The sequence below is a fragment of the Anguilla rostrata genome, chromosome 17, assembly GCF_018555375.3.
Source record: "Anguilla rostrata isolate EN2019 chromosome 17, ASM1855537v3, whole genome shotgun sequence".
Lineage (NCBI taxonomy): Eukaryota > Metazoa > Chordata > Actinopteri > Anguilliformes > Anguillidae > Anguilla > Anguilla rostrata.
Genome location: NC_057949.1, coordinates 217,739 through 232,350, shown reverse-complemented (window position 1 = coordinate 232,350; position 14,612 = coordinate 217,739). Strand labels below are relative to the sequence as shown.

The window sequence follows — 14,612 nt, the reverse complement described above, 5'->3', positions numbered from 1 at the left end:
AATTGCACTAAAAAGGGCGATAACACCGTAAGCAACAGGTGTGGTATTACGCACAGCTATTTTTGAAGAGAGCTGACCCAAGCATCACAAATGCGCGTATATTTCACAAACGAATTGTCCAAGACAATATATGACCACTCATTCACAAAAGGGACATCTTTACGCGTAAAACCAATTGTAAGATTGTATATTTATTCAATGTTTAGTCCCATATATTGATTGTAGAATGACATGGTATAATTTAAAAAAATATTTGTCTCGTTTATTTTGTTATTCAGTGAGCAGCGTTTTCACTGCTGTATTGGCATATTTTAGGGCTAATGTCGGGTTTATCTTGTTGCTACGGAATATTACATTACATTACAGGCATTTGGCAGACACTCTTATCCAGAGCGATGTGCACCAAAGTGTATAAACATAATCAAGAACAAATGTGTCGAAAACCCTAGAGAGAAGTACCGTTCTAAGTGCAGGGAACAACCGCATAGTTCAACTTGGACCCTGTAGGTTAAACTGATTAACACTAACACAAACAAGAACAACAACAACAATGCAGTCTATGCAAAAATACAAGCAATAGTTAAGACGAGTGCATTAACTAAGTCACCTATGAAACAGCTAACTAGTTACAACCCTAAGCTTACAAACAATTTAGAGATTAAATAGAGAATACGATTTATCTCAGCATAATGACGGACTTAAAGACTAAACGAACTCACTCGATATTGTCTTCAAATGGATCCATGCCAAAGAAAAGTGATTCATCCTCTCAAAGCTTTTACTAACAAACTTTTAGTAGCAAAAGATATCAACTCGCCAACCATGCTACCTGCTTCCTACGCTCAGAGTACCGTATTATTTATTTAGACATTGGCAGAGTACAGCATAAATTGCGTCTTTTGTTTATTTAGTGTTTGTTTAGTGTAAATGGCGGGCAAACAATATGGCGGACATAGGTGCTCCCAAAAGCAAAGTTGTAGAGCACATTCAGATGCATCGGCCGATGAAGTTTTGTGTTGATCTGACTTACGGTGTGGGAGTTATGACCTTTTAAACATGACCCTTTGTTATAGCGCCACCATCTGGTCGACATAGGTGATTTTTCGTGCCTGAGTAGTGGGGGGCCATAGGAACCCACCTACCAAATGTGGTTGGTCTACAACTTATGGTTGCTGAGCCTCAGACATTTTAGCGGAGAAAACTTCCACGCCCCAACTAAAAAGTGTAAATGGCAGGCAAACAATATGGCGGACATAGGTGGAGCCAATGGCAAAGTTGTAGAGCACGTTCAGATGCATAGGTCGATGAAGTTTTGTGTTGATCTAACTTATGGTGTGGGAGTTATGGCCTTTTACGCATTACCCTTTGTTATAGTGCCACCATCTGGCCGACATACGTGATTTTTAGTGCCTGAGTAGTGGGGGGCCATAGGAACCCACCTGCCAAATTTGGTTGCTCCAAGACTTATGGTTGCTGACCCTCAGACACTTTTACCGGAGAAAAATAATAATAAGAATAATAATAATCCTAACAAAAACAATAGGGTTCCACCAGCTTCGCTGCTTGGACCCCTAATAATAATAATAATAATCCTAACAGATACAATAGGGTTCCACCAGCTTCGCTGCTTGGACCCCTAATTAAATGAATAAATATGCAAAGTACCCCATGCACTCCTGGACTGTATGGAAGAGGTTTGTGTTTGTGGTTAGGCACTCGCCGAGCTGGTTTCCTTGTCTTTATGAGTGTGACGTTTGTGGTCTTTATGAGTGTGACGTTTGTGGTCTTTATGAATGTGACGTTTGTGGTCTTTATGAATGTGACGTTTGTGGTCAGGTCATCACATCCCGAGGAGGGCGCTTCCTGGAGGCCCCAGTGTCCGGCAGCCAACAGCTCTCTAACGACGGGATGCTGGTTATTTTAGCCGCTGGAGACCGGAGCGTATATGAAGACTGCAGCAGCTGCTTCCAAGCAATGGGAAAGACCTCTTTCTTCCTCGGTCAGTAGAATGAGCAGCGCATCAAACACAGTGTACACGCTTCAGTTCCTGGTGTTAGCATACAAACACTGTACACGCTTCAGTTCCTGGTGTTGGCATACAAACACTGTACACGCTTCAGTTCCTGGTGTTAGCATACAAACACAGTGTACATGCTTCAGTTCCTTGTGTTGACATTTAAACATATAGAGCATATAGCAAATAAATTGTAAATGAACTGTTAGTATACATTTGTAAAAATACACTTTGCAGCAGGTAACCTGCAAGGGGAAAGCACCTTAAAATGGAATATAAATATTATAAAATAGTGTATGTACATCGGTGCCGGATTTTTGGACTGAAATCATAGGTCTGGGCTTCTGTTCCTTCTTTGAACACACAAAAGTTTTCATCTCCTTTTTTTCAAATCATTAACATAGTTGGGAACCAATTGAGAATGCCTTCTGTTCAGCCTTTTCAGTTCGAGCCAGAGCGGGACACTACTCAGCAGGACAGCCCTCGTCAAATATTCAAAACGTTGAAGGTTGGGGGCCAGAGGAGACGAGAGTAGGGTATAAGAGATGGTGTCTGTGCAGAGGAGACGAGAGTAGGGCATAAGAGATGGTGTCTGTGCAGAGGAGACGAGAGTAGGGCATAAGAGATGGTGTCTGTGCAGAGGAGACGAGAGTAGGGCATAAGAGATGGTGTCTGTGCAGAGGAGAGGAGAGTAGGGCATAAGAGACGGTGTCTGTGCAGAGGAGAGGAGAGTAGGGTATAAGAGATGGTGTCTGTGCAGAGGAGACGAGAGTAGGGCATAAGAGATGGTGTCTGTGCAGAGGAGAGGAGAGTAGGGCATAAGAGACGGTGTCTGTGCAGAGGAGAGGAGAGTAGGGCATAAGAGACGGTGTCTGTGCAGAGGAGAGGAGAGTAGGGCATAAGAGACGGTGTCTGTGCAGAGGAGAGGAGAGAGAGTAGGGCATAAGAGACGGTGTCTGTGCAGAGGAGACGAGAGTAGGGTATAAGAGATGTTGTCTGTGCAGAGGAGACAAGAGTAGGATATAAGAGATGGTGTCTGTGCAGAGGAGACGAGAATAGGGTATAAGAGAGGTTGTGCAGAGGAGAGGAGAGTAGGGCATAAGAGATGGTGTCTGCAGAGGAGATGAGAGTAGGGCATAAGAGATGGTGTCTGTGCAGAGGATAGGATCGTAGGGTATAAGAGATGGTGTCTGTGCAGAGGAGAGGAGAGTAGGGTATAAGAGATGGTGTCTGTGCAGAGGAGAGGAGAGTAGGGTATAAGAGATGGTGTCTGTGGAGCAACTGCTCACTTCTGCCAACAGAGTTGCCTTTTAAAGAGCTTCACTTTCTAGCAGCAGCCGTTCAGTCACTCGACCATACAGATCAATCTATCATTTTTGGTGAAACTGAGACGTGTACGTTACAGCCATTAATTTAAATGACGTAACAGTATTATTTGTGTCATATGAGCTTAAATCAATGATAATACCTCTTTAAATGCATAATCCCTAATGATAATACGTGCTGATACACTAACATGTTTTGCTGTTGAATCATCCTCTTTACAGAAAAGTTGTGTATCACACCACACACAAATTCTGTGGCATTGTATCGATATTTTTCACTATTAATAACCGCAACTGCTGGACAAAACAACTGAGTTAACTTCCAGTGCAACCATTTTACGTCATCTACCCAAAGTGTATTGTACGTCAAAATAATGGCAATCTCCATTGGTCAAAATTTCTATTAAAAGCTTCGGTTTTTAAAATCTTTTGTGTGGGCTTTACAATATATTTCCATAGTTTAGGGCATTTGCAACATATTACGCTCTGCAAGTCTTAATAGGCGGGGTTTCCTTTAAGAACATAGTTATTAGTTGTAATTGTAATTTTTTTTTATTCTTTGAATATATTTATATCCTTGTGTGAATACCCACAATGCATTTCTAATCAGCATTGTACGAGTGTGAATGCCATTGTAATGAGAGGTGTAATGCAAACGGCTCTGACGGATTTCGTGGTCTCTCACCAGGTGAAGCGGGTAATGCTGCGAAGATGATGCTCATCCTAAACATGGTGCAGGGCAGCTTCATGGCCACCATCGCTGAAGGGCTGACACTGGCACAGGCCACCGGCCAATCGCAACAGACCTTCTTGGACATTCTCTGTCAAGGGCAAATGGCAAGCATTTTCCTGGATCAGAAATGCCAAAGTATGCATTTTACCAGTGTCTTTGCAAGAAAAAAAATTCACTCATTTCTACATTAAAATGATTTTTTTTCTAATGTAAGGCAATTAATCCAGTGCATTTTGTTCATTATTATTTGGCATAGTTGAAGCATGAAACTGTAGAAGTATAAGCTAATTAATACAATCCTTTTTTTCTCAGATATCTTGCAGGGGAACTTCAAACCAGATTACTATTTAAAACACATTCAGAAAGATCTTAGGTTAGCCATTTCAATGGGCGATTCCGTCAATCATCCAACTCCAATGGCAGCTGCAGCCAACGAGGTAATATTCAATCTTAATGAATTTACCCTGAATACCAAATACCTTCGTACTATGACTGGATCAGGATTTTTCATATCTTTACACACATAGTAGGTGTACTTTAGTATGGATATGTATGGATATGTACTGAAATAACATGTTCATTATTTATGCAGCATGCCATGTACAATAGTTTTTATGCTTTAGAAATTAGTTACACAATTATAGAAACAATGCCTTCAGAAATTTTTCACCTCCACTGATTATTTCTTAAGTCAAATTAAAAAGTATTTACATGGGATTTTTTTTCTACCTCCCATAAAGTAACTCTACCCTGGCAAAAATAATTTTGTCTTCAGAATTATGTATAAAACAAAAACATGAAAAAGGGGGTATACTAACAGCCAGGTGTATTCCATTTTCATGAGAGTGCACACTAGATATGTTAACCAGGTCTGTCTATGTTCAACTACATAGTTGCAGAATTAATATTACTGACTTAGTCGTTGAAATCTGTATGTTGTCACAAAGGTCAGGGAACTGCCCATGGCACTTTGATATAAAGTTGTCAGGAAGGAAAAAGCTGTAGGTGGTTATTAAAAGAACTTCGTAGGCCCATTGTAACAAAACGGAAAAAAATTTGGCACATCTTGGACACTACCTACTAAGATCAGTCGTCCTACCAAACTGAAGAACTGGCGAAGAAGTGAGCAAAGAGGCCTGCTACCACATTGAGCCTTGCATAGCTCATTGGCTGAACTGGGAGAAACTGGCAAGAGATCCACAATCTCTTGAGGACTTCACATATTTAGCCCTTTTGGGAGAATGACTGGATGGAATGACTTGCGAGAAAAGCTAACATGACACCTTCTGGAAAAAGATTTTGTGGTCTTGCAACTAAAGTTTAAGCTCTTAGGTCTGAAAGCAAAACACCAAACAAATTGCATTCCCAGGTGGCACCGTCCCTATCCACAAGCATGGGGGCAGCAGCTGCATGCTATAAGGTTGCTTTTCAGCAGAAATTGTTGCCATCAAAGGCAAGATGGATAGAGCCAAATACAAGCAAATCTTGAGAAGATCCTGTTCCCAAAACATTTGTATTTATGGTGAAGATATCAGTTCAAATGGAACAATGACCCCAAGCATATGGCAAAACAGAGGAATGGTTTAAAAACAGGATCATCAGTATTCTGAAATTCTCCAGTCAAAGCCCAGTCTTGAATCCAAAATCTGTGGTATGACCTGAAAATTCTGTCTGTCATTTCTAACTGTGCAGTTTGAGTAAATTTTCATGGAGGAATGGGGAAAAAATTGTTATTTACCAACATTTAATTGTTCAAATCTCATTCAGACAGCGACAGAGCTATAATTGCTTCCAAATGCCTATTTACAAAGTATTAACTCTACTAGGGTGAATACTTCTGTAAATCTGAAATTTCGTAGTAAAAAAACAACTTGAATAAAAACAAAAATTGTATCGTGCTGAGTTCATTAAATGTGAAAAATATTTTTATGCTTTAAAATGTTTGTGTAACATGAAAAAATATGAAAAAGGAGAGTGAATACTTTCGGAAGGTACTCTGTGTCTCCTTTACTGATTTGAAGGGAAGATGTAAAATGTTTTATGTAATGTCTCCTAGGTCTACAAGAGGGCAAAAGCATTGGACCAGTCCGACAATGACATGTCTGCAGTCTACAGAGCCTATATCCACTGAGCCGATAGACTCACTTCAAACTGGACCACGTTCCCCACCTCCCTCCCCCATATTTTGTTTATCAATATGATCAGATATCTGCCTGCCTGGAAAGCAGCTGTATTATTTCCCACAGGTAATGGGAACTTCCAACAGCCAAATGTGAGCATTGCACTGACTTTATAAAAGAGCTAAATATGTGCTCTAATTGGAGGTTTTCAACTTTAATAAATGTGCAAGTTTAAAAAGTATAAATATACACTTTGCTAGTGAGTCAGTTTGGTAGGTGAAATTAATGCTGTGTGTTCTGTATAATTTTGAATTTACCCACTGCAGATAGTCAAGTAGTCTTATCTGATGTGTTTTGGTTAAGGATTGTTTGTGCTCATCTGCACACTGAGTTTATTTTGTTTATATAATTTGCTTTGAATATCCAATATTCCTTAAATTGGGAAACTCATAATACAAACACCTTAGGAAAGCACCATGACAATGCCATTTCTATGCCTTAATGTTGTAACCCATGACTAATAGTGTATTTATTTCTTTTCTTTAGCTATCATTATTCTGCAGTCAGTACTTTTTGGCTGTACATTTATTGACCATACTGAAAATGGGGATAAATTTGTAATGTCTTACAAATTTAGAATATTCCAATGCCTTAAAATACAGTATGTATTTTTGTTTACTGTAAAAAAGAAAATGCAGAGGTTAGTCTGAACTGTGAAACTTCAATGTCATTGAATTATGTCAATGAGTCATTGTACCAGTCACCTGCCCTATTTTAAGAGGCATGTTCAGTGTTTCTAGAATCGCAAACTGTAAATTGTTACTTGTGAATTTATTTGCAGTTTGTCTACCTGTGGTTCATTCCATGGCAAAATGCTATACAGTAACTACAAATTGTTTCACTGTAGTCATACAGCTAGTGTGATTAGAATTTTTGGTGGTGGGGGCCTATAATTGTTTTATAATGCAAAGTGAGAAGAGCAGCGAAACTGTGAGAATAATCATTTGTGAAGGAGGCTTTTTATTAGCCCACCCCCACCCCCCGTGCTGCCTTTATGGATTTAAACCCAGTTTTGCATGTTCACACTTTATTTTAGCTTTAACATTTCTTCATTGAGAGTAGGGAATACTGCCACAGGTTGAGTGTTTAAGGAAGCACAGGCAGTGGGTAAATTTAGCCATGGTCAAGGTAACAAAGTGAATTACTTTTTTATGAAAGAAATGGCATTCATATGAATTCATATTTTATGGAAGTTTAATTTGCTAGAAGAAGAAATTATAAGCTAATTTTGTAATGTTTTTATCCCTTTTTATTTGAGTAAATATTGTTTATGACAATGTAATTTGAGAAAGTTTGATAAGGTTTATAAAGTGTTTTAAATCATGTGCAGCCCGTGGCATTCTGCAGAAATCCCACTTAGTTTCTTATGGAAAATTAGTTTGCATGTGCAAAACTGGTCAAAATCATCCCACTTCTGTTTGATTTATAAGCGTTTTCTTCTACCAAATACAGATGTGAATTGGCTGTTACACAGAGCTGTGTATAAAAACCTTTTATTAATTTAAATATGATGTAAATAGCCCAGTCAGTCACAAGGCGGTGATATGCTTTTGATTGGACTGAATTTATTAATCATTTAGTGTCTTATTACTGTAGATTGTTCTGTTAAGTGTTTGCTTCTGGGTTTTGTTCCTGTTTTGTTCCTTTTATTGTGAATTGATTACTGACCTATAGGACACATGCATTCACTGATCAAGTTAAAAGGCATGGAGAAGTTGACTAATTAGTCACATACGGTGTTGCAATTTTGTCTGGGGAATATTTATAATTTGGTATACTGTTGGAAATGTCCAGGCATTTTGTGTAGTTAAATGAAGCCTTTGCTGATTAAAGAAGCAAAATACTCAGTGTGTCTACTTCATTATCACACATGCAAAAAACACATAGATGTTTAAGGGTGACGCAAACCGGAAGTTGTACTCAAAGGAGGAGCAAGCTTTGAGTATATGATATGGAGAGACAGCGACGCCCATAGAAACCTATGGAGAGCACTGTTGCTGCCCGATCTGTACCTGCTGCCCGATTTGTACCATGTATGCACATGGTTTGTACCTAAATACGTAAATAATGTATTTCACAACAAGATGTCTTCGTCTGAGGCAAAGATTGCTACCTACCTGAGAAAGATGGAGATCGCATGCTTGCTAGCCAGTGACAGAGAGAAAGATTGCTACCTAGTTCGGTAGTGAGAGAGACATATTTCACTAGCTAGATGGCAACAAATAATTATCAGTGTCATGACATAAATATAGAAATTTAAGGCTATATGCCAAAACTATGTATTTGCTGCATTGTGTAATGCTATTTCTTTCGAATGATTAACGAAGTCGACAACACAAACAACTTCACACGTCCACAAAACAAAGCCCTAAACGTTTTGTTTTTTCCTCCTCCTGCTGCTTTTTCCTGCTGATTACATCACAAATGCCCAGGCCCACAAAGAATGAGTCTCCCAGTTGGACATTTAGCTACATCAGCCAATAAAAACATCAGATACACATGCAGAATGGACATAGGATATAGAAGTGCATACATCTTTAAAAAATGTAAAATTGCTGCCCGTGACACTAGCTTGGTTGCTGACTAATAATTGCCTTAAAAAAAGTAAACTTGCTTTTGCAACTGTATATTTGCAGAAACTCTTATTTTCAAAAGTCCATCCTCTCGCTTCACTCCCACATACCCCACAATATCATTTATTGACTAGGCAAGACATCCCGGGCAAGATGTATTAATGAATGCATGTTATAGCCCACAAATTCAGGGCCATAAATCAAACTTCAGCATAGTTGCAATATTCTATACATATCTCATGGCTAAGTAAAATTCTTATTGAAACAGAAAGAAGGATAAAGTTTCTATACATTCTATGTGGTATATTATTCATTAAGACAACAGGCCCAGTATACAGCAAAAACTGTCTTAATTCAGTTGCCTTCCACATACTAATTTCCAATAGAGATCTGGGTTTCCTTGCAAACTTTTTGGGCAAATCTTGCCTAATGGAGACCATAAACTCATAAATTACTGAGAGAATACCAATGGATTGTCTGCATTTTAGAGGTCCCTTCAGCCAAAGATAAATTAGCTTGCGCATAGCCCCTAAGCACACAAGGTGCATATAATCAAGCATAAAAGTTGACACTAAACCCACACCTAACTCTTTTAGGAGTGAAACTCCTACTTGGTGCTCTTCATAAACTCCATCAAATCTAGGATCAGTCCTTTGCTCTGCATTAATTTCGGGAAAAGTCATTCTTCCATTTGTATACACACCTTTGTGTGTGCAACGTTCACAAGCGTAATTACCAGTGTGACCTTTCACACATTTTTGAAAAGCTTGCGCCGGAGCATCGCAAATGAAGGCATCAGGGGGAGCAGCTCTGAACTGTTCACCATTAAAGTGCAATCCCTCCTGAACAACAGTGTTTAGATCAAGTGGCCAAAAACAGACTTCGTTTTTGAAGCTCATTTCCTGGTCTTGTTGTTCCTGGTTGCTCACTAGCGCCACTGCGGTTGGCTCCAGTATAGGTGTTTTCATATCCGGTTTCCATGTAAGTCTACAGTACAAATGCGGTCAAAATACAAAGTCAATCATTTTTTCTCACAAGAACAAATAATCACAATGGCCCTCTGTGGTGTGGGGATGGCTGGTTTAAGCAGCCACACCTGCCCTGGGTCAAGCTAATTAGACCTGGCCAGTTGGATAATTGGTTATTAATTAGATAATTGGCCAGGCTAATTGGACCTGGGAGCAGGAGTGGCTGCACTTGTGCGTAGTGAGGTAATCGGTGCGCACAGGTTAAATCTGCCATCCCCACTCACACGGGAGAGCTTCTCTGTCATGACAGTGTTGGAACATCATCTCCCTGTGTCTCTGTGCTGGAGGGCCCCTAGGAAAGCCACTTCGGTGGCCTGTGGCAGGCTTGTTTGTCACAGTGGCGCCCAACGTGGGGCTGCTCCGGCACAGGAAAGAGGCACAGGAGGGCCAGCCAGGAAGCACACTGGAGGAGGGGCAGCTGAGGTGTTCCCGACAGGGCTTCGGACAGATCCTCCAGGCCAAAGACAGAGACACAGGGAGAAGATGTTCAAATAGTCCACATTTATTTACAAGGGTTTGGCAAGATGTTACCATCAAGGAGCAGATGTAAAACACTGTCATGACAGAGAAGCTCTCCCGTGTGAGTGGGGATGGCAGATTTAACCTGTGCGCACCGATTACCTCACTACGCACAGGTGCAGCCACTCCTGCTCCCGGGTCCAATTAGCCTGGCCAATTATCTAATTCTTAACCAATTATCCAACTGGCCAGGTCTAATTAGCTTGACCCAGGGCAGGTGTGGCTGCTTAAACCGGCCATCCCCACACCGCACCCTCATTTACGAAACGAACGTACAACAGAAAACTGGGCGTACGGTCATTTCCACGCAAAGCTCGGCATTTATCAATTTGGACGTGAGCGGAGGCTACGATCAAATCTCACGTCAAGTCTCAACTCGTGTACGCAAGTTTTCATGTCAGCGTGGACTTGCGGTGCAGCATAGTAAATCTGGCTGAGTCGGAGAATTGTTATTAGACCATATTCTGACTGGCATCTAAGCATATGCAGCCACATATTCATCACTTAGAATATTTTGCCATAGGCTACATATTTTTATTTTGTAAAGGCCTACATCGACTGTGTCATATCCCTAACATAAATAGTTATTTTCAAATTGTTTGCAATTAACGGGGTTAACAGTTTTTTGGTGTAGGCTATGAGATTTATTTCTCTTTCATTTTGAGATAGCCTACTTGTTAGGCTACGCTACTGGTGACATAATTACAAGCTATTAGGTTAGATGCTTATTCAGTCACCTATTTAAATGAGCTTTGACAGTCATCAAACCTCAGCAATAGCAGATCTGGATCTGTTAGAAGACCTCTACGCGCCCGTAAGACGAAAATGAAACGAAAGCATGTTTATAACATCATTAAAATATCATTAAAATGAAGAAATGAAATAACCCTTCAACCGTGAACCAATTATAATTATTTAAAAACTAGTAGCCTAGGCTATTAAATTTTTATCATTATCCGGCTCGGACACAGGTGTCTCCTCCGCCACCTGTTATGCCCAAAATGGAAGCAGACCCGATAAGCCCGGACACTCGCTTCTCAGTCTGCGCCACTGCAAGGCTGGAATCCAGCTGGCCTCCTCCAGTCAGCTGGGTGCTGTGCCTACGGGCTGCAACACGCTTTTTGGTGGCAAGTTCGAGTTTGAGGTCTGACCATTTTTTTTCACCTAAATGTAAAGAATTACAATATAAGCTAATTACTATTATACATATATATATATGCTATACATATCACGGATGTATAAATTAAATATTCCAACCTCAGCTGGAGTTCGATTGTCTACGGCAATGCTGTTGACCGCAGCAGTGATTTCCTTCCACACTGCATTTTTCTGAATTCCTTCTATGCCACTTTTCAGGCTGCCAAATAGAACTAATTGGTTCAGATTCCATTTCTAGGTCGGAGAAATTTCTCTTCTTGGCCGTATTACGCTTCTCCATGTCGTAAACTCTAGGGGCGAAGCCTCTAAACCAAGAATATATAGGGGCGTGATATTTAAATGACGATTGTTTTAAGCCGCCACATTTATCAACGCCCGATCATTCTTACGCTGTGATTGGCGAGATACAAACATTTCATGAATCACATGTGAACCCTGTCGTAAGATGATTTCTGTGCTTGGATCTGCACTGGTTTCTACGTTAGATTGATAAATGAGGGCCAATATGTGTATTTTTTTTGTCTTATGACTGTCCATGGGTCGATTTCATGATTTATTGTGTCATTTGGGCACTGTTATAATATATGTTGTGGACCAATGAGGTACAGTTTGCGTCACTTCCTGATTACTGCGGAGGACTAAGCTATAGCAGGAGCAACAGTCTATGGTCACTGGGGTGGAAGGTGGTGCCTCTTGGCCTTGACATTGCGGCTCCGACTCATCGTCCACGGTCCACCTGTGCGGTCAGAAAATGCAGGCATCCCATTTCGTAGTGATGTCATTATGGCGTGTGCTATTTATAGCTGCACTAGACAACCATAAAATAATCCTCCTCTGAAGTTTTTTCGGTAGCCAAGTCATTTTTATTATTTCCTTTAGCCTACTTAACCGAATAATTCGTTGGCAGAAAGAGTAATCAGCTAACACTTATTTGCTATATTTGGTAGTCCAGTAGCCTATGATAAAACAGTTCGCAACTTCGGCTACCAAGCCATTTGACTAGCTAGCTAACCCTAACCAGCAAATATTCAATCTGTCAAACGTGTTTGACGGCTTGTCAGTCGTCATCCCGCAGCTGGCTGAGAAAGACAAGCCTCTGCGAGACCTCATGTCAAAGAAGAACTTCTGGCTGTGGGGCGTCGAGCAAGCCAGAGCGTTTCAAGATCTGAAAGATGCGCTGTCGTCCCCACCGGTGTTAGCCATGTATGATCCAAACAGGGAATGCAAAGTCTCAGCAGACGCGTCTTACGGCTTAGAAAGTGTGCTTCTCCAAAAATGGGATGAGGAGTGGAGACCGGTAGCCTACGTGTCGCAGTCTCTCACACAGACGGAGCAGAGATACGCACAAGTGGAAAAGGAGGCCTTAGACGTGATCTGGGCTTGTGAGAGGTTCCACAACTTTCTCATCGGCAAACACTTCCAGCTGTAGACAGATCACAAGCCTCTCCTGAGTCTCCTGGGGTCTCAGGCATTGGATGCTCTTCCTCCATGGATTCAGCGTTTTCAGATGCGCCTGATGCCCTATTCCTACTCCATTGCTCCTGTGCCAGGAAAGTGCCTGTGGACAGCCGATAAGCTGTCACATGCTCCTGTGAAGAAGGGAGAAACACCAGACGAAAAGGAGTTGAGAACACAAACATCTATGTGGACATGATAATGGAGAACCTGTCGGTGAGCACTACCTACCTGGATGAGCTGAGACAGCAGCTGAAGAGGGACAGTGTGCGCGCACGAGTGATGTAGCTCTGTGAAGAATGATGGCCAGCACACAGCAACAGTGAACCGGCACTCAAGCTATACTAGGCGGAACAGGCGTTCCTCACAGTAAAAGATGGACTCTTGCTGAAGGGAAACAGACTCATCATCCCTTCAACCCATGAGAAATGACATGCTCGCCAGAAAACATGAAGGTCACCAGGGCGTGGTGAAGTGCAGGGAGTGCACGCGACAGTTAGCATGGTGGCCCGGGGTTCATATAGGACTCAAGTTAAAAGTTATTTGATTTGCTCAGGTTCAGATAGGAACAGACCTTCTAGCTATAGAGGCAGAATAATCCACTAAGGTTTAGTGAATCAATGGCAGTCTACCCATTGATTCTAGGAAGGGGAGATTTGGTGTTATTGTTACTGTTATGTGGAGCGATACTACAAAAGACTACAGGCGACTTAGTGTGACGTCATACAGGGGCCACGGGGGGTAGTAGCGAGGACCTGTGGAATGTAAGCATGCTCGTGGAAGTTGTCGATTGAACACTCACGTTCAATATACAGTCAGACTCATGTGTATTCATCAAATAACACGACAGTTAACGCAAGCCTCAAAAGGAGAGATCAGACTTTGAATGATTTTTGACCAAGCTACAGGCGACCCAACTCCTGTCGAATACGAATGAACCAAATGCGCACTGCGCACAGCTGGAACTGTTTACAAACAAACAGGACTTTCCTCAAATTAAATACTTAGAAAAACTATTATCTTACCTCAGACATACGGCTAGCCGCTGCTCCGGGTCAATCGGCTCTCTGAAATTACTCCTCTGCTTCTTCAAGCTAGGTGCCAGCTGTTGCAGCAGTGCTTCAAATTATCCAGTGGACATCCTGAAGTACATTATGAAGCAGCTGTGGTACAGTTTAAGCTCCGGAACCTCTCTTTGCCAATATTGGGTGTACGTAGGTATTTCGTTTTTTTTCTTCTTTTTATTAAGTAAAAGGAGCACCAGGTCATCATCGCTTGATGTTGTTTCCATTTTTTTTCAGTGGCACGATTTTTTTTAGAACCTTAATAATTTATTTGCAAAGTCGCGTCGCGCTTGATGTGAATAGTCAGGCGCGTCAAAATTCACCTCCAAATTATTCGCATTTTCAGTCATTTATTCGTCACGTCCCTGGTGTGTAAAGACCTTTACTTGAGTCCTTCAATTCTGTTGCTGGAAATGATTCCTGGGTTCCAGTGCAAAGTCTGTGGGAGTTGTGGTGGAAAAGGGGAAGCCGCCAGCCATTCACCCTTCTCTCCTGGTTCCAAAGCATGCAGCATGATCCTTGATGCAGTTCGCATGCTTCATGGGACATTCTCTGCAGGATGC

The 14,612-nt window shown here is 41.3% G+C and overlaps 1 protein-coding gene across 4 annotated transcripts in view; it reads left to right on the top strand.

The window, feature by feature from the left end:
- The window catches only part of LOC135243910 (cytokine-like nuclear factor N-PAC), a 31,397-nt gene extending 23,298 nt beyond the window's left edge, over positions 1-8,099 (top strand). For 3 of the 4 annotated variants that reach the window (XM_064316047.1, XM_064316049.1, XM_064316048.1), the window contains 4 exons: positions 1,837-1,999; positions 4,028-4,207; positions 4,385-4,509; positions 6,129-8,099. In XM_064316047.1, coding sequence (XP_064172117.1) covers positions 1,837-1,999; positions 4,028-4,207; positions 4,385-4,509; positions 6,129-6,203 — 543 coding nt within the window. In that variant the 3' untranslated portion in view covers positions 6,204-8,099. The remainder of the gene's footprint in view (positions 1-1,836; positions 2,000-4,027; positions 4,208-4,384; positions 4,510-6,128) is intronic. The other variant, XR_010326837.1, reaches the window with a different exon arrangement.
- The last annotated feature ends 6,513 nt before the right edge of the window (positions 8,100-14,612 follow it).